Source organism: Pituophis catenifer, unplaced genomic scaffold (genome assembly GCF_029215685.1).
Source record: "Pituophis catenifer annectens isolate HBS135680 unplaced genomic scaffold, rPitCat1.0.hap2 SCAF_1, whole genome shotgun sequence".
Lineage (NCBI taxonomy): Eukaryota > Metazoa > Chordata > Lepidosauria > Squamata > Colubridae > Pituophis > Pituophis catenifer.
The window spans coordinates 354,180,314-354,201,238 of record NW_027256881.1 but is presented as its reverse complement, the minus strand read 5'-3'; the positions used below and the strand labels follow the sequence as shown (position 1 = coordinate 354,201,238).

Genomic DNA, 20,925 nt, shown 5'->3' with positions numbered 1-20,925 from the left:
CCTTTTCTCAGTAAAGAGCCAAACTCCAGAAGTCAAGTAGGATTTCCAGTCTTTGCAAAAGTCTTTCTCCAGATCATTATAGACCATATGAAAGTGGGGAGGGACAACATCTTGGAGAACTCTGCTGGACAAACAAAGATGTTCACTTATAATATTTATTCCAACATAAAATCATGATTAACACCCCCCCCCCAGAAATCTCAGACCTTTTCCAATGTGGAGTACTGCAAAAATCCCTGAGTTTTAGAATCAACATTTCTCATGTATAATGTCCTTCGGTCAATCTGCGCTGTGACCCCCCCCCCACTGGAGTCTTGTGGTCAGCAATGGTGACCAGACCTGAAGAAGCTGCTCCAAGAGAGACTCAAATTGATTAGGGTGGAAGAGAAGCAATTGGAGAGGATTCTAATCACTGAAGCAAAGTGAAGAAGGGAGGTATCAAAAGTGGCTTTTAATTTGGAAAGGCAACTGGACTGAATTTTTGAGGAAAAAAACAAGATATATCATTAATTGGGAGTGATCAGAATACTACACTCCCTGGCTGAAACTTTGTCTACCAGTAAAGAAAGAAAAGAAAAAGAACTAAAGCACATCAAGGAATCCCACAGAACTTGTAGCTATCCTATCTGGACCTTCATCAAATCCCAAAAATGACCCAGCATGACCTCCTCTACTACAGACAAAGGAGGGAGTAATAAATGAAGCAATGTTCCCATTCCATAGGTGGCTGCAATATCTGAAAAGCTCAAGAAGATTTTCAACTGACATCACCTACTTGTGCATTTTAAGCCCAATAATACATTAAGGCAGAAACTTGCCCACCCCAAGGATAAAACACCCAGACACAAACTGAGCAACGTAGTATATGCAACACATTGCAGTGATCCATGTACATTGGGGAAACAAAACAACCACTTCACAAATGCATGGCACAACATAGGAGAACAAACAGATTCAGCGGTCCATATGCATTTGAAAGATAAGGGTCCCTCTTTTGATGACAGCAAAGTCCACCTTTTGGATAGAGAGGACCATTGCTTTGAAAGAGGAGTAAAAGATCCCATCTATGTCAGAGCTGATCAGCCCTCCCTCAACAGAGGGGAAGGGATAATAAAGTGCCTATCCCCAATTTATAATGCAGTCCATTTGGCTGTTCCAAGAAAATTCCACACTTCTGATTCAGGTGACCCTGAGCTCACAGGTAAACCCCCAAATAACCACAATGGCTCCCAGAGATCATTAAGACCGCTTGACATCAAAGAAGACACAATCTTTCCATTTCCCCCATCACATCAGAACCTATCACTCCCCCCTCCCATCAACTAATCTCAACTATCAATAGCTGTCCTTCCAACTCCCACCACATACATCGATTTTAATACAACGAATGAAGCTTCCAGGATAGGAAGCGAAATGTCTTGTTTTTCCCCTCAAAAAATCAGTCCAGTTGCCTTTTCAAAATAAAAGCCACTTTTGATACAACTATGTCCTGGGTGATGGAGAATCTTCATCCCTGCCCTACATATGTGTGGGTCCTAAAACACTGCCTTGGGGGACACCGCTGTTAATAGGTACAGCGTTTGATAAGGCATTCTCTATTTTGACTACTTGTTGCCTGTTTGACAGGAATACAGCTATCCACTTATGCAGGGATCCGGAAATGCCATAAGATTTTAGTTTTAGAAGTAGTTTGTTGTGTACCACTGAATCAAAGGCTTTACAGAAGTCTATAAAAATTGTGTCTATTGCTTTACCCTGGTCAAGTTGTGTAGTCCATATATTTTTGCAACGTAGGAGTTGCAGTTTACAGGATATTTTTTTTCTGAAACCAAATTGTTTGTTAGAGAGTAGAGTGCAACATAAAGAGATTGGTCTGTATGTCAGTCCCGGAGCAGCCGGCGCTGCCACAGCCCACCGAGCTAACCTTGATCCTACTGCCTCCAGGAGGCCACCAGCCACTGCTACAGCCTACTCTCATTCCTGAAGGGAAGGATGATGTCATAAGGCAGCCAGCAGCCTTCTCTGCTGTTGAATTGCAAGCATCTCCGAGCAATGGGAGGCACCCAGAGGGAAGGAGTAAGCCTAGCAGCCCTAAAGTGCTGGCCTGAACTGGGAGCTGAAAGTGCTGGCAGGACTGGGACTGATTGGGACTTGCTGAAATTCCCTGTACGCAGTAGGAAGTAGGTAGGAATGAGGTGGGTGTGACCAGTGTGTGGGCGAGTAGCCCATGGATTAGGAGTGCTGGTAGAAGGGTGGGGCTGCTTAGGCACAAGACTTTATAAGGTGGTGGGGAGCACGGAACAATACCGCCAACAGTATTTCCTACATATTTTTTCTAACAAAAGCATAAAAATAAGACATTTAATCACATTTGGGGTTGCTCTTCTACCCTCTCTTTTCCTTCTTTTCACAACAAACCTTCTTTTCCTTCTTCTTTCTTTCTTGAAACAAAAATTTGGCAACCATTTTATGAAAAAGCTGTTTTGCATGTAACATATTTGAGATCTAATTTGTGACAAATCAAAAAGGGTTGAGATCAGAAGGAAATTCTGCTTGAACCCCAGATGGAGTAGCCAAGAGTGGTTTCCATGGACCATTCCTGTTCAGTTGGCTCTCCATCACTATTTTATCTCCAGTTCCAAACTCCAGAAACCATTGATGGTTTAGAGTGGCACTAGCTCAGGAGCTTTTCCTGGTTTGTGCTATACTTGAGTTAACCATTGCTTTTGAAGATATTCTGATGATGGAAACATAAATATACAGAATAATAAGTGAAGCATATTCATTGCTGAAGACATCTACAGTATTTGTCTTTTCTCTTCTAGAAGGTGCCCTTTGCCAGGTGTGGCATAAAGAGGTGCCATGCAGGAGAGAGGAGAAGAGTTCCAGAGGGTGAGCAAGTTTGCTGCTACCAATGTTCACCTTGTCCAGAAGGAACCATTTCTAATCAGACAGGTAGAGCACACTTTCAATACAGATCTTCCAGGGTCAAGGAAACCATTCAGTAGAAAAAATATCAATTTTGTTATCATTTTCTGTAGATTGACATTCTTCAATGTATTCATGGATCTAAACTGGCCTCCCTCCCCCCGGCCATCTTTCTTGCTCCTCAGCAATTTACTACAGGGTAGTTTCAGGGCACAATTCATGACTTTCCTACTAGACTTTCTAGTCCTATTCTTACATCCAACTACATCCAGGAAAACCAGTTACCAAACATTTCATGAATGCAGTGGGCTTGAAGCTTTGATTTTAATTATTTAGGGTTGCTTTTCTGTCAGCACTATCAGTCTCTCAGGAGATTGACAGACCTGTTGGAGAAGAGGGAGATACATCTAACTATTTCTGCCTGCCCTTCCCTGCCAAAAGGTTGTGAAATACAAAGTAGAGAACTTAATCCCAAAAGGTGCAAACTTCGTTGTCTCAGACTAACCTGTCCACACGATAGTCAATATTGAAGGATGATTTCTTCTTTTTTATACTCCATGAAATGCAAAATACTCTTGATTTCAGATTCTGCAACCTGTGATCCCTGCCCAGAAGACCAATATCCCAACAAGGACAAGGACCACTGCATTGCCAAGAAAATCCACTGCCTTCCCTATGAAGACTCCCTAGGATATGCTTTGGCTTCTCTCACTCTTTCTCTCTCCATGATCACATTGGCAGTCCTGGTGATTTTCCTTAAACATCATGATACACCCATCGTCAAGGCCAACAACTGAAATCTTACCTACATCCTTCTGGTGTCCCTCCTGTTCTGCTTCCTCTGCTCCTTCCTCTTCATCGGTCAACCTGGGAAGCTCACCTGTCTCTTCCGACAAGCTGCCTTTGCCATTCTCTTTTCCCTTGCAGTTTCCTCTGTGTTGGCAAAAACTGTCATGGTGGTTCTGGCCTTCATGGCCACCAAACCTGGAAACAAGACAAGGAAACTCTTAGGAAAACCACTGACAAACTCCATTGTCTTAGCTTGTCCCCTGATACAAGCAGTTCTGTGTGTCACCTGGCTGGCATCCTCCCCTCCATTTCCCAACTTCGACTTCCACTCCTTGGTAGGAGAGGCCATCTTGGAATGTAACGAAGGCTCAGCTTTGATGTTTTATGCTGTCCTTGCCTACCTGGGTTTCCTGGCCAGTGTCAGTTTCACAATGGCCTTTCTGGCTAGGAAATTGCCTGACAGCTTTAACGAAGCCAAGTTCATTACTTTCAGCATGCTGGTCTTTTGCAGTGTTTGGATCTCATTCCTCCCCACTTACCTGAGCACCAAAGGGAAGTCCATGGTGGCCGTGGAGATCTTCTCCATCTTGGCCTCTGGGGCTGGTCTCTTGGCTTGCATCTTTTTCCCCAAATGTTATATTATCCTACTGAGGCCCCATCTGAATTGTAGAGAGAATATATTGAGGCACAAGAATATCTGATTTGTCCTGGGATTGGAAAATTTTACTTGGATTGGGGCATTTTGGCAGTTGTCCTAGTAAGGTCCCAATGATCACCTGAATAATACACATTGATATCAAAGATATGGAAATTTATTAATTAAACATATTTACGTAGCCACCCAACTCACACTTAGGTGACTCTGGGCAGCTGAAATAATATTTTTTTTAAAAAAAATAATCCATCATATAATAAATCCACCATATAAAAAAATCCATAACCCCCCAATTTACAGCAGGGAATTTTCCCACTTTAATTAGAGTCTCTAAAATGGATTGTGTTGGGTTGTGTTGCAAGCAGAAAGGGGATCCTTTTATTATACAAAAGGAAAAGTTGCAAATTAAAAAGAGACCAAGAAATTATAAATTGCAAACATCTTCAAGTACAGAAGTACATAAATTAAATCTGCACTAAAATAGTATAGTTTATATTAAGTTTATTTAAATAGAAAACACTATTTCCTATAAACCCTTAATTTACCCCATATACTTTTAAAGTCCAATTTCACTACATTTTCACATCTTTCTATTCTATATCTCAGTCTTCTGTCAATCTTCTCAATATTCTGTCTTAATCCTAGCTGATCACTGTTTGCCACTCTCTAAGGAGCTATTCTCCTTTTCCTATGGAGTTCAATCTGCCTATTAATATTTTTTAAATTTCTGTTTCCTCTTACTGGCCTGTCTTTAATTTCCCTTTGTCTCTTCTGTTTGTTTATTCCTGGAGGGCCTTCTTCATTCTTCCCCTCTTCCGGCTCTCAACTCCGTCTGAGAAAATGGCTGGAAAAACATTTCCCTGAGTAGCAATAGCACTTAGGCTTATATACCGTTTCACAGTGGTTTTTACAGACCTCCCAAATGGTTTATAGATTACCCCCAACAATCTGATTCCCCATTTTACTGACCTCAGAAGGATGGAAGGCTGAGTCCAGCTTGAGCCGGTGAGAATTGAACTGCCGAACTGCCTTCTAACCAGGGTACCTCCATGGCTCTGAGTTTCTGAAGGGAGAAAATCAATTACTTTCTTTCCCTGCTTTTCTCAGTTGATGCCTTCATCCCTGTTGCCTCTTCTCATCAGGGCAGTCTATCTTTTAGTTTGCTTGTTTATGTGACTCCTGGCCTTTGGCTCTTTTTATTCAGCCTCTTCCTCATGAGGCCGCTGGTGGAAGTGCTTCCATGAAGCCATCTTGTCTTCCCTCCTTCTTGTTTCTTGCTCAGCGCTTCAGCTTTTCTCTTTGTTTATTCCTTCTTGATTCTTCTCTTCCTCATCTGAACCTTCACTCCATCTGAGGGAAACTCTCCAGAAAATATTCCAACACCTCTTTCAGGGATTCCCTGTAAATAAAACATCTGTCCCATCTAGCATTATTGCTCACACTTACAAGGCTACAACTGAACTTCCATGTTGAATGCCTCTTAGCCCTCACTCTGACAGTCAAGTTGTGTGTCCCATCACAACATACCTATTTATCAGCAATAAATACTCCCTGTTTTACTTTTCATGGATGTCTGTTGACCCCAGGTAGCACCTTTGTCCTCCCGAGCTGGTCTCCTGGCTTGTATCTGGTCTCCCAAATGCTTCATTTCCTGTTGAGGCCCAAATTGAGTCATAGAGAAAAACATAATCAGGAACAAGAATCTTTGACTAATGAAGGAATTGGGAATTTTTATTTTGACTTTGGGGCTTGCTTAGAATTTAAAAACACTTCAAAAAAAATGAAGAAATGAGCGAGTTGTCCATTTAACAACCGATATTTAACTGATGTGACTGATTTCAATATACTTGTTAGCTGCTCAGAGTCACCTTCCGTAGGGGAAATGGGCAGCCTAAACATTTTATAAAGAAAGAGTCTGCAAGAGTCACCCGTCCTTTTATTTTTCACGAAAACCACTTGTTCCCAGGGAAGCTGTCTCCCCAATTTGGTAATACAGGTTGATCTTGAAGACGTGCATTTCCAGCAGAACTTTTGTCCCTTTTTTTGTTTTCATGAATCTTTGAAAAGAAGCATCAGGATGCATTACAGTGGTGAAGAAAATTCGTAGAGAAATAATAAAGTAATACTAAGCACCTGTGTTTTAGACCCATGTCCCTCCTGGCTTGTGAAATCTTCCCCGGAAGTGACAGGTGTGTGGACTCTGGAGGTGATTAATGCTTCCCTACAGGAGGGGGTAGTACCCCAGCACTTTAAGGAGGCTGTGGTCCACCCTCTTCACAAGAAGCCATCTCTGTATTCCACCCTGTTAGCCCCCTTTCTCTGGAATCATCCCCCCCCGAGATTAGACTGCCCACCCCCCACTCTAACACTCTTTCAGAAGGCCCCTGAAGATCTGGTTCTGCCAGCAGGCCTGGGGAGCTCAGAGTGGGAGGAAGCCCATTAAATGACTTGTTTGAACATGTGTTCTTCTGGGGAGGTAGGTGGTTATTATTTTATGAATGTCTTATTATTATATTATTTTACTATTTTCTTATTTTATTTAATTTCTTTTATATGGTGTTTTTATATCAATGTAAGCCACCTTGAGTCAACAGGTGGCAATGTAAGCACCCTCACATAGCAGAGCCCCCTGGGCTGACTTCTCATCGTCCACCACCATAGACTTAAACTGTCCTTGAGTGGAACCAGAGCACAGCCAGTTCTCCAATCTCGAAGCTTTCTAGGTGGATACCAGCTAGATACCCTGCTTGGTGGCATGAAGACTGCATGGATGAGGAGGAAGATGTACAATGGGGCATCTATCATCTCTTTGGGACACTGCAAATGGAGGATTTGTCTTGTAGGATGATGGTTGGGTATTATGCATGTAGAGTAGAGCATCTTCAGCACACTGATAATAGCTCACTCCGCATAGGTGGATGATCTCACCCAGTATCTTCATGTATATTTTAAAGAGGAGAGGAGAAAGCACCAAACACTAGAGGACCCACATAATAAGTTGTGGGACCTGTCACTCCCAATCAGCACAGACTGGTATCTGTCCTGTAGAAAGGAAAAGAACTTGCAAAATGCAGTGCTGCCCAGTCCCTAAGAAGGCCCTGATATAGAAGTTGATGTCAAAGAACACCGAGAGGTCAAGAAGAGCAAGGATGGATGTGCTACCACCATCCCATTGCTATCAAACTTATCTGAAAGTTCAACCGATGCCTTTTCTGTCCCATAACCCAGGTCTGAATCCTGACTGAAAGAGGCCTAAATAATCCACCCAGGATATGGTGAAGGTACTGCATGGCCAGCTTCTCCACAATCTTTCCTTTCAAAAGGGACATTGGTAGTGAATTGCCCAGTATGGTGGGGTCCAGCCATAGTATCTTGAGAAGGGAGCAAACCAAAACCCTTTTAAGAAGTGGAGATACCACATCATCTCTCAAAGAATCTCCACTGCTAAATCCCATTCCAATAACTGAGACTTCCTCCTTCAACTCTGGCCATTGCTCTGTCCCTCTCGTGGGACTCACCAAAGTTCAAGATCCTTGTGTTTCACAAAATGAAACTTTACAAAGACCTTCCTGGCCATTGCTATTATCTCTTCTTTGAGCAGGAGATGAGTGTCCACCCCAAGATTGCACAAGAGTCCCAAACATGGCAAAGCAATGCCATGCAGGACCCAATACTGGAGGGGGGGGGGTTTCCAATCATCCATGGCTGCTCGATTTGGGTAGCATTAAAACTAAGACTCTTCCTTCCCATCTAACAGCTGTCAGGAACAAGGGCAAAACCTTGATGACATTGCTTAGTCCTTCACTGCTTGTGGAATTGAATACCTCCAGCATATGGATGATACCTGACCTTGAGCTGAGAAGACCTCATTGAGACTACTTGAAGATAAGGAGTTGAGCTCAATCTCTCCCCTCCAACCAACAGTGGCTGGAACCAGCTTCAGAGAAAGGGGAGAGTCACATAACACCATGGACCCATTCGTACTACCCCAGCTGGTCCAGACATTGACTATGAATGATGGTTTCCTTTCCACCCCAGTTGAGGATTCGGATGAGCTACGTCATAAGACAAACACAGCAGACAAACATTTATGGTGCCAACAAGTTCTTAGACAACCTGCTGTAGAGTTTAAATTAGCTTGACAACTTGCCTATGTTAAAGATCTATTTTTATTTTATTTTTATTTTATTTTGAATTTGTATACCGCCCTTCTCCCTGAGGACTCAGGGCGGTGAACAGCCAAGTAAAAACATCAAGTACAAATATTAAAATACAGTTAAAATATACATATATAAATTTGGCCCCATTAATTAAAAACAATAAACAAAACACTTAAAAACACTTAAAAAAAATTAGGCCAGCCCGGCTTGCTGGAAAAGGAAGGTTTTAAGGGCACGGCGGAAGGCACCGAGGTCTTGGATTCTCCTTATCTCTGGAGGCAATTGATTCCAGAGGGTAGGTGCCCCCACAGAGAAGGCTCTCCCCCTGGGGGTCACCAGCCTGCACTGTTTGGCTGATGGCACCCCGAGGAGGCCCTCTCTGTGGGAGCGCACGGGTCGATGGGAGATTGTCGGTGGCAGCAGGCGGTCTCGAAGATAGCTAGGCCCTATGCCATGGAGCGCTTTAAAGGTGATAACCAACACCTTGAAGCGCACCCGGAAGACCACTGGGAGCCAGTGCAGCTCGCGCAGGAGCAGTGTTACATGGGAGCGCCAGGCTGCTCCCGTCACTACCCGCGCTGCTGCATTCTGGACCAGTTGGAGCCTCCGGGTGCTCCTCAAGGGGAGCCCCATGTAGAGAGCGTTGCAGTAGTCAAGGCAAGAGGTGACGAGGGCATGAGTGACTGTGCACAGGGAATCCCGATCAAGAAAGGGCCGCAACTGGCGGATCAGGCGAACCTGACAAAAGGTCCCCCTGGTTACAGCCATCAGATGTTCCTCCAAGGACAGCTGCCTATCCAGGAGGACTCCCAGATTGCGAGCCCTCTCTGTGGGGGCCAACGACTCGCCCCCAATAGTCAGTGATGGAGTCAACTGACTATATCGGGATGCCGGGAGCCACAGCCACTCAGTCTTGGAAGGGTTGAGACTGAGCCTGTTCCTCCCCATCCAGATCCGCACAGCCTCCAGGTACTGGGACATCACTTCAAGGGCATCGTTGGGGTGGCCTGGGGTGGAGATGTACAGCTGGGTGTCATCAGCGTACTGGTGGTATCTCACCCCAAAGCCACGGATGATCTCGCCCAGCGGCTTCACATAAATGTTGAACAGGAGGGGCGAGAGGACCGACCCCTGAGGCACTCCACATATAAGAGGCCTTGAAGTCGACCTCTGCCCACCTGCCAACACGAACTGCGACCGGTCGGAGAGAAAGGAGGAGAACCACCGTAATACGGTGCCCCCCATCCCCAACTCTTCCAGCCGGTGCAGCATGATACCATGGTCGATGGTATCAAAAGCCGCTGAGAGGTCTAACAGGACCAGAACAGAGGAACAACCCCTGTCCCGAGCCCTCCAGAAATCATCAACCAACGCGACCAATGCCGTTTCCGTGCTGTGTCCAGGCCTGAAACCCGACTGGAACGGATCTAGATAGGATGTTTCCATCCAAGAATTGTGGAAACTGTCGCGCGACCACACTCTCAACAACCTTCGCCAGGAAGCGAAGGTTGGAGACAGGACGATAGTTGGCCAATATTGCCGGATCCAGGGACGGCTTCTTGAGGAGAGGCCTCACCACTGCTTCTTTCAAAGCGGCGGGGAAGTGACCCTCACTCAACGAAGCGTTGATAACACCCTGGAGCCAGCCTCGTGTAACCTCCCGGGAGGCCAGTACCAACCAGGAGGGACACGGGTCCAGTAAACATGTGGCCGCACTAAGTCTCCCCAAAATCCTGTCCACATCATCCGGAGTCACAGCATCAAACTCCTCCCAGGTAACATTCTCAAGACTATTCCTCGTCACCCTGCCCTGATCTACCCAGTCAGAGTCCAAATCCCCCCGGATCTGAGCGATTTTGTCATACAGGTATTGTCCGAAATCCTCCGCCCTGCCTTCCAAGGGATCCTCCCGCGCTCCCGGATGGAGCAGGGAGCGGGTTACCCTGAACAGGGCGGCCGGACGATTCCCTGATGACGCAATAGAGGCGGAAAAGTAGTTAAACTTTGCCGTCTTTATCGCCACTAGGTAGGTCTTAATATGCGACCTTACCAGTGTTCGGTCAGATTCAGCGAGACTGGCCCTCCAACCACTCTCTAGGCGTCTTTTCCAGCGTTTCATCTCCCTCAGCTCCTCGGTGAACCAAGGAGCCGCGAGGGATCGACACCGGGTCAGAGGCCGCAAAGGCACGACTCGATCCAAGGCCCCACCAGCCGCCCGATCCCAGGCAGCTACCAGGTCCTCGGCCGAGTCGTGTGCCAGATCTTCAGGAATTGGCCCAAGCTCCGTCTGGAACCTATCAGGATCCATCAGGCGCCTGGGGCGGATCCATCTAATTGGGTCCGCCTCCCTGCGGCGGGGTGTAGCGGTTCGAAGGTCCAGACGAAGGAGTGAGTGATCTGACCATGACAAGGGTTTCATGTCTATATCCCCTATAATAAGACCACTCAACCACTGGCCAGAGACAAAAATCAGGTCCAGCGTGTGTCCCCCCCTGTGAGTGGGGCCATGAACTAACTGGGTCAGGTCCATGGCCGTCATGGAAGCCATGAACTCCCGATCCATCTCTGACGTTTCACCAACGGACGGCAGATTGAAATCACCCATGACCATAAGCCTGGGTGTATCAACTGCCACCGTGGCTATCACGTCGAGTAGCTCGGGCAGGGCCATTGCCACGCGGCAGGGAGCCAGGTACGTAAGCAGCAAGCCCATCTGAACCCCATGACCCCATCTCACAAAGAGGGACTCACACCCGGCAATCTGTGGCACAGTGGTCTCCCTCGGACCCAGACCTTCGTTAATAATAACCGCCACCACCCCCCGCCCCTCCCCTGGGCCCTCGGCTGATGGAATGCTCTGAAGCCTGGTGGACACATCTCAACCAGAGGGACCCCTCCCTCCGGGCCCAACCAGGTCTCCGTAATCTATGGGAGAAGAATTGCCCCATTCCATTTGAGTATCAATAAATCAGTTATTCCAATCTGCATTGGTATTATTGCTCACAGTTATTAGTGTACAACTGATTGCCATGTGCCACCCTGTCCCATTAGCACTCATCCTATCTGAACAAGCTATGGCAAAGGTCAAACTCCATCTTGTTTCCATGAGCTGCTTCATGTAGGTTAAACATTCAACTTTCTCTTGTCTCTCAAGTCCATCTGCCCTGTGGAATAACAACAAGAGACAGAAACATGTTTTTCCTTTCCTGGTGCACAAAGAAAGTCTAGTGCCAAGTGGGTAGGACAATTGCTTTTCCTTGCAATTACCAAAAGAACAGTAATTTTTAATGTATCCCCTATGAATTTCCACCTACGAAAACCTTCCAAGATAAAAATTGATTTGCAAATATTCTTTGATTTCTCCAAGTGGAGGGAGGGAGACCTTTTTGTGTCTTGCAAAGATATAACTTCAAGCTTTGGTGAGACTCAGCTGACTCAGCTTATTCTTTGGTCACTGCCCAAACACAGGTAAGAGGAAAAACATTTCATATAAATTTGCATTGGGGCCATTCAGGTGGAAGGAGCAGACTATGTGCTAAGACTCTGCTGAGATTTCAAGCGATACCTGTAAATCAGCTTCTGCACAACCTTGATTTTTATTTTTTTTTATGTAGGAGGGAAGGTGACAAGAATGACTCGGCTGCCTCTCCTGTTGCTCCTGCTCTTCTGGCTCCTTCCTCGAACATCTCCAACATCTGCTAGGAGGATGCAAACCAGATGTGTTCTGCCAAAAAGTTTTATGATTCAGGAATATTATTACAGGCCTGGTGATCTCATTATTGGTGGGAATTTCCCCCATGGTGCCCATCCTAGCATTTCTGCTGGCATAGACTTTAAAAAAGATCCATTGCGATTATATATTGGACTTTCGTAAGTTTAATCTGGAGGAAAAAGATTTACATGGTTGTTTGCTTTGTTTATTCAGAAATATTTGTTCTAGTGATGTTTGCATGTCCTAGAGTAGTTCAACTCTCTGTGTTTTTCTCAATAAAGAGCCAAGCTCCTAGAACAGGCTACATTCCCAATCTTTCCAGAATTCTTCATCTGGGAGATGATAAACCATGTACAGAAGGATGAGGGACAACTTATTAGGAACCTTACTGCCCTAGCTAAGCAGATGACTTGCAAGATTATTAATTTGGAAAGTATGTCAAGATGAAAAGCTCAAAACTGTTCCTGCATGGGGTACTATAAACCCCCCACACACACACACACAAAGCTCAGTTTTGGAATCAGCAGTGCTTATAAATAATGACTCTCAGTAAATCTTTGCTGTGGCCCCCACTGGAATCTTGTGCTCAACAATGGTCACCAGATGAAGAAGAGAGAACAAAAGTGATTAGGGTACTAGAGGAGAAATTGAGTAGGATTAAAAACACTGGAGAAAAGTGAAGAAGGGAGGGAGAATAGAAGAGGGATAAAATGGGGTGTGATAGGGACACATACCTACTTCTCCTTTCTCACAAATCTACCCAGGTTGATAAAAAAATCCATTTAAAAAAAAACCTATTAATATTTGGGACATCCTGCTCCAAAGAAAACCCCACAAAAATCAAAGACAAAGCAAATTCCTCCTGCACGCACAGGCTTTCATGTAATATCTCACAATCTTTCTCTCGCTATAGACCCACACCCAACAACTTCCACCAGTTCCTGTCCTTGGTGTTTGCAGTGACAGAGATCAACAAGGATCCGATTCTCCTGCCCAACATCTCCCTGGGCTTCCACATGTATGACAATAGCCAGTGGGAATGGTATATTTCTTCAATCAGTCTCATGTTGCTCTCCACACGTGACCGAATGGTTCCAGGTTATAAATGTGACAGGCAGGACCCTCTGCTCTCTGTCATTGGAGGTGACAATGCACAATCCTCAAGGCTGATGGCCTCCATCTTCAGCCTCTACAAGGTCCCACAGGTAAGGGGGTTCCTTTAGATACAGTGATGGGATAGACAAACAACAGACAAACTCACAGAAGTGCAAGATGGCTACAAAGGTGTTGGGGGGGACTCATTTAAATATTTTATGTGTGTAAAGATAGCAATAAAAATAGCAATAGCACTTAGACTTATGTATCGATTTACAGGGCTTTTACAGCTCTCCCTTAGTGGTTTACAGAATCAGCCTCTTTCCCCCAACAATCTGGATCCTCATTCAGCCTGGTGAGATTTGGCTGCCAAATTGCAGGCAGCCGGCAGTCAGCAGAAGTAGCCTGCAATACTGCACTCTAACCATTGCGCCACCACAGCTCAGTGATACGTTTCATATGATATAAATCATTGGTTGATGGTTTCTTCCCTTGGATTCTGACATGTCCCAACTCTGCAAATATGTTAATTGGTGGTTCTTCCTAAGAAAGGAAGAAACTTATCTCTCAAAATGATTCAACTTGACTGATGGGATCACTAAACCACACAATGGGAACCATCAAATTTTGCTTTATCTTTTAAAGAAGATTTTCACTTTCTCCAGCTCAGTGTTGGCTTTGAGTCCACTTGGGAAGACAGAAGAGTTTATCCTTCCTTCTTCCGGATTAATCCCAAGGATTCTGCTCAGTTTGTGGCTTTAGTCCAGCTGCTCCTGTATTTCCAGTGGAACTGGGTTGGGCTTCTGGCCACTGGAAGTGACAGTGGGACACATTTCATCTCAAGTCTGAGGCCAATGTTGAAGGAGAAGGAGATCTGTGTGGCCTTAACTGAAACGGTGAAAGATGATTCTATAAAGCATATATTCCAGTTACTTTTATATTCCAAAATGTGGCTTAAAGCTGACATCATTGTTTTCTTTGGAGACACTGGAACTGTTGCAGCTCTTCAGTTGGGTCTTTATTTGTATGTAAATTATAAAACTGGATCACTTCAGAATGTTTGGATCCTAACTTCCTCTTGGAAACTTACTGTAATGTATCGTACAGATATCTGGGAAGCTCTTATGCCCTTGCATGGGGCTTTGCATTTGAGGGACCACAGTGTTGATATCTCAGAATTCAGCCACTTCCTCCGGTCTTTGGACTCTTTGAACCCACAAGGAGATATGTTTCTCCTGTCCTGGTGGGAACAGGTATTTGGGTGCCGGTTCCGCAAACCAGGTAAATTTCATCCAACAGGGATGAAAAACTGTACAGGGAAGGAAAAATTACAAGATGTCTCATCTTCCTTGTTTGAAAGAAGAATGACTGGTGAAGGTTTCAACATCTACAATGCCATTCATGCTCTGGCACATGCTTTACATGCAATGTATGGATCTGGAGGACGACCAGCCATGATGAGGCTTGGAAGGAGGATCTCAAATGTCCAGTCGTGGCAGGTAATCTCTGTGGCTTTTTCTTCAGTCCACAGATCCTTAGAAATGTATTTTCCCATATGTATTTCTTGAGTTACTCATGAAATATCAGTGAATACCAGAACAGGTTAAAACAGCAATTATTATAAACAGTGACATGACTTAACTGTAGTGTTTAATTGAAAAAGGAAGGGGGGAACAGAAATAAACCAAATCAGTTTTCCATAAGGTCCATACAGGAAACATCTTGATAGAAAGTCCTGAAAGATCTTCAACGGTTGCCTGAAATTCAGGAGGTGATCATTTCATAGAGGAGGTGTCAGCCCAAGAATAAGATGACAATCTGGGTGTGTTTGTGCCAGACTCTTCAATAGGGCAGTTGATGTCCTTGTGGGCACATTTCCAGAAACACCTCAGTTTGTCTCTATATGTAGCCTGAATCCAAGTTGTTCCTGGTCTAAAATTCATCTGGATTTTCTGCATCAAAGGATAAATGTTGGACCTCTCTGGACATTGAAGGGACAACCCTGGACAGGCACTTCCTTCTGTCTGGCCCCACTTAGTCACAGCTGGTTCCTGCCTTCTGCTCTCTTTGTCTATCAGCTAAAGGAAGTCAGTGGAATTGTACAACATTTTGAAAGAAATTGTGCAACTGTTTCAATGATGCATTTGTCATTTACAAGACAAATTTACAAGTAAAGATTTCTAAATGTATGTAGCCACATAAAGTATGAGAAAATGAAACATTGATATTTTGAATGCGGCATTAAAATCTTTATATGTAGGTGTCATTTGTTAAAACTAGAGTTGAAGAAGCCATGATACAAATGCCCAGGCACAAAGGTAAAATTTTGTTGTGCTGTGGAAGTAGCGCTTGGTGTTACCCCTGATTGCTCAAATCTCCACCAATGGTGCCACAGAAATTCTCAGACATAATCCCGCCTGCTAAACTGAGGACCATGATAGAATGGAAGGAGCCATGATGTCTCGTTTCTGGCTTTCATCCAATTGCTTCAATTTCTGAATGTCTCTTTTCTTTCAGCTTCTTCCCTATTTGAGGAACGTCAAGTTCAACAACAGTGCTGGAGATGAAATCTCCTTCTCAGAAAATAGACTGAGATCTGTTCGTTATGATCTTCTGAACTGGGTTTTCCTCCCCAATAGATCAATTGTTCTTGTGGAAGTCGGGCAAATCGATCCCGGGGCTCCCCCAGGTCAGGATTTCACCATTAACTCTGATCGAATTGTCTGGTCCACAAAGGTGAGTTGAAAGGCAACATTATGAAATCAAGGAAAGATTTGATCTCTCCTCTCCTAAGGATGCAGAACGTCCTTCTAACTGGAGAAATGGCTCTATTGGATCATAAAATATGGCACCATTTGGTGCAAAACCTGGTTTGCATTTAACACTTTTCAGGTCTGATTTTGGCAGGTCCAGAAAGGGTTGAGATTGGGAAGAATTTCTTGAAGGCCAGGATGCCATTAGGGTGGGCAACAGTAATTTCTATGGACTATTCCCACTGTGGAATCAAATGCAGGATCCCAAAATCAAGAATCAAATCTCACTGCAGGATTTATCAGTATGCACTAAAGTAAACAATGGGAGGGACTCTTACAGACAAAAGGAACCAAGTCATATATTTCAGGAAAGGGGAAGAAAGTGATACAGTCAAACAAACCCAGATTGTCATCTTGCTCTAGACTGATTCCTCCTCCATGAGATGGTCACCTCCTGAAACTCAGGCAACCATTGAATATCTTTAGGAACCTTCTATAAAGATGTTTCCCCTATGGATCTTAAGGATGGCTGCTTTATTTAAATAGATTTATTTCTATTTTCCCCGTCTGCCCCTTTTCAATCAAACACTACACTTAATTCATACCATATGTATACATAGGTCATAGATGATGTAACCATGGATATTCATAATTAGCAAGCTTCAAGATACCTCTCTCTGTTTCTACTGTTACTAACCTCAAGAAAGAATAATTGCCTTAGAATTAGAACCCATTTCTCCTGTTTCTACTTTGCTCCCCTCCTCCCACTCCTCCAAGAACTCCTTCCCTCCCAACCTCTTCAGTTGGTCCTCATCATTTACAGTTTCATCAGAGCTCTAGCTCAATGTCACCAGCCCTCCTTTGAATGCCAAGGTCCCAGCTCCAATCTCAGCATCCATTGAAGGGACAGGAATGCTGCTTGCCTGATTCACCAAGGAGATGTTTTTGGTTTCTGGGGACCCATTTCTTTTGAAGACTTTTTTTCAATTGAAATAGGAATGTGGAGAAGAATGAATGAAGCATTGGAAGGCATATTATTTATTTATTTATTTATTGGTTCAATTTGTATCCCGCCCTTCTCCAGAGACTCAGGGCAGCTTACAATGCGTTAAGCAATAGCCTTCATACTTTTGTATATACCTGCTTAGTAGGGCTTTCACCCCCACCCCTAAGCGGTGTTCTTTTTTATACAAAGTCAGCTTATTGCCCCCACAATCCAGGTCCTCATTTTACCTACCTCAAAAGAATGGAAGGCTGAGTCAACCTTGAGCCTGGTGAGATTCGAACTTGCAGTAATTGCAGGTAGCTGGTGTTACTTAACAGCACCTTCTTCTCATGTGTGGGAAAGTAGGAGGGGGGATTTAGTAGAGGGATTGTCTGTAGACATAATAGCATTCTTCCTGTCGGTCAAGGTCAGGGCGATCCTGCATCTGGAGAAGGAGTGGTCGGAGTGCTGTCTCGAGATGGGATGGGTGGTGATGGGAGCATGTGATCAACTGAGGAGTGAAGGGATGGTTTTGGGGGTTTTGATTTACTAAGGGAAAACCCGGACCTCTCAGATTTGAGTTTTCCTAGGTGTGCCAGTTTGCCTATTCTAGTAAACAGAACTTTGGAAAAATGCTTGCTTCAGAGTTGTAACCTGGAAGTGGGTTTTTTCTGGAATGCTTATGCCACCGCAAACATTTCTCTTTTCCCTTTTAGAAGGTGCCCTTTGCCAGGTGTGGCATGAAGAGGTGCCAGGCAGGAGAGAGGAGAAGAGTTCCAGAGGGCGAGCAGGTCTGCTGCTACCAATGTGTCCCTTGTCCAGAAGGGACCATCTCTAATCAGACAGGTAGAGCAAATGTCGAAAGCAAATCTTCCAGGATCAGTTGATAGACATGTCAGAGGAAGAAGAGATACAGCTATCCATGTCTGCTAACACTCAGCTACAACAACAATAAAAAATATAAACCAATATATTTTAAGTATATAGTGGAGAACCTGAGCCAGAGAATTCTCAGTGCTGGGGTGCTTCTGAATCAAACTTTCCTTTTCCCCTCTTGTAATCAATTTCTCCATAAACCACTTTGGATCAGGAAAAGAGACTTTTCCCTCTCCCAAAATTAAGTAGATATTTTCATGACCTTCTCTGTTGCAATTTAGATCTCCTCAGCACAAACACAAAAAATAATGCAGGAACACTCAAAAGAGTAGGATTTCTAGCTACAGATCTCTCAGTCTTTTTGCGATTCCAGTAAAAAGCAGGGAAGAAATGGCAACCTCTCTCTCACTTAAAGCCACAATAGTCATGGAAGAAGCCAGTGACTGGAGACAGCCTTTTCTTAAAGAGCAAACAAATCAGAATAGCTGGAGCTGAACATCTCCTTCTCTGGGACCAACTTATCTAAAGCATCATCAATAATACACAAAGAATGAACTTGTTTCCTCCACCATGAAATTCACAAAGAGTCATTCCATCACTTCCTTTGTGGACTGGCCATAGCAGAAAGGGGAACTCATGCCACAGCAGAGGGGTGGAGGAATAATGAAGGGGAAATAAGGCTTATGGCAGATGTCCCTGGAATCCTCAGGCAAAGATTTGATTTCTTGATTTCAGATGCAGCCCTCTGTGACCTCTGCCCAGAAGACCAATATCCCAACAAGGACAAGGACCACTGCATTCCCAAGAAGATCCACTTCCTCTCCTATCAAGACCCCCTGGGATATGCTTTATCCTCTTTAGCTCTTTTCTTTTCTCTGCTCACAACTGCTATCCTGTTGATTTTCCATAAGCATCATGACACACCGATTGTCAAGGCCAACAACCGAGATCTCACCTACATTCTCCTGGTCTCCCTCCTGCTCTGCTTCCTCTGCTCCTTCCTCTTCATTGGTCGACCCAGGAAATTCACTTGTCTCTTCCGACAAACTGCCTTTGCCATTCTCTTTTCCCTCGCGGTTTCCTCTGTCTTGGCAAAAACTGTCATGGTGGTTCTGGCCTTCATGGCCACAAAACCAGGGAACAAGACAAGGAAACTCTTAGGAAAACCTCTGACCAACTCCATTGTCTTAGCCTGTCCCCTAATCCAAGCAGTTCTTTGTGCCACCTGGCTGGTAACCTCTCCCCCATTTCCCAACATGGACTTCCACTCCTTATTAGGAGAGGCCATCTTGGAATGTAATGAAGGCTCAGCTTTGATGTTTTATGCTGTCCTCGCCTACCTAAGTGTTCTAGCCCTCACCAGTTTCATGATAGCTTTTTTGGCCAGGAAATTGCCCGACAGCTTTAATGAAGCCAAGTTCATTACTTTCAGCATGCTGGTCTTTTGCAGTGTTTGGATCTCCTTCCTCCCCACCTACCTGAGCACCAAAGGGAAGTCCATGGTGGCCGTGGAGATCTTCTCCATCTTGGCCTCTGGGGCTGGTCTCTTGGCTTGCATCTTTTTCCCCAAATGTTACATCATCCTATTCAGGCCTGATCTGAATCAGAGAAAAAGTATAATGGGGCACAAGAATCTCTGATTTATATCTTAAGTAGTAACATTTATTTTGGCTTTGGCCCTTCTTTTAATTTGATGTGTTTCTTAACAATGATGAAATAAGAGAGTGGCTTGTCCTTCAAATAGTTGGAAATCATGGAAATATTTAGTGGTGCAGTGTTAGAATACAGTGTTGTAACCTAATTTTGCTGATTGCCAGGGTTTGATCCTCACTGGCTCAAGGCAATAGGCTGATTCTCTAAACTGTTTAGAAAGGGCTGCAAAGCACTGTGAAGTGGTATATAAGTCTAAGTACTATTTCTATTGCTATTTTATAATCATCTCTGTCCAAAGACATATCATTTTTAGTTCATGTTTGAAAGTCCTTCTATTTGCATTTCAGATTTGGTGCAATACAATTTAAAGTATTAAAATATTTCTCCATACTTCTCAGTATTGTGATGTGATATGCTTTACTAATTAGAATAACATATTAAACATATGTCCTCCTGCCTGGAGGCTATGATTGTCTGCATGGGGAAAAACAGACTTCAATTGAACCCCAGCAAGGCTGAGTGACTTAGGGTTTTGGAGTCCTCTCGTTCAAAGACTACACCATCTATGGTGCTGGGTTGGGCTGCATTGCCCCAAACAGACCCTGTGAGAAATTTGGGGTCCTCCTGGGTTCACAACTCCTGTTTGAAGATCCAGGGGCAGTTATGGCTAGAAAGGCCTTTTCACAACTTTGATTATGTGCCAGTTGCACCCATTCCTGGGCAAAAGACCTCCTGGTTGGACTATTGCAATATGTTCCATATTTATTTATTTATTTATTTATTTATTTATTTATTTATTTATTTATTTATTTACTTACTTACTTACTTATTTATTTTATTCAATTTATATCCCGCCCTTCTCCTAGTGGACTCAGGGTGAAAAACCCGGAGATCCGATATCCTTCGTATCTCCGGGGGCAAATTGTTCCAGAGGGCAGGAGCTGCCACAGAGAAGGCCCTCCCCCTGGGGGTCGCCAGCCAACATTGCCTAGCTGACGGCACCCTGAGGAGAGTCCCTCTCTGTGGGAGCGTACTGGTCGGTGGGAGGCTATCGGCGGCAGAAGGCGGTCCTGCAAATACCCAGGTCCCATGCCATGGAGCGCTTTAAAGGTGGTGACCAACACCTTGAAGCGCACCCGGAAGACCACTGGAAGCCAATGCAGCTCACGCAGGAGAGGCATCACATGGGAGCGCCCTCTCGCTCCCATAATCCCCCGCGCGGCCACATTCTGCACCAGTTGGAGCCTCCGGATGCTCCTCAAGGGGTGCCCCATGTAGAGACCTTCCCTTGAAGAGTATCCAGAAACAACTGGTGCAAA

General features: G+C 44.5%; 1 protein-coding gene across 1 annotated transcript; it reads left to right on the top strand.

The window, feature by feature from the left end:
* The first annotated feature begins 6,520 nt into the window (after nt 1-6,520).
* LOC139313736 (vomeronasal type-2 receptor 26-like) lies at nt 6,521-19,593 on the top strand. Its single transcript, XM_070939181.1, has 5 exons — nt 6,521-6,561; nt 13,158-13,449; nt 15,857-16,075; nt 17,860-17,923; nt 18,689-19,593. Exons 1-5 carry the CDS (start codon nt 6,521-6,523, stop codon nt 19,591-19,593), a joined length of 1,521 nt encoding a protein of 506 aa, XP_070795282.1.
* Nucleotides 19,594-20,925: the final 1,332 nt, after the last annotated feature.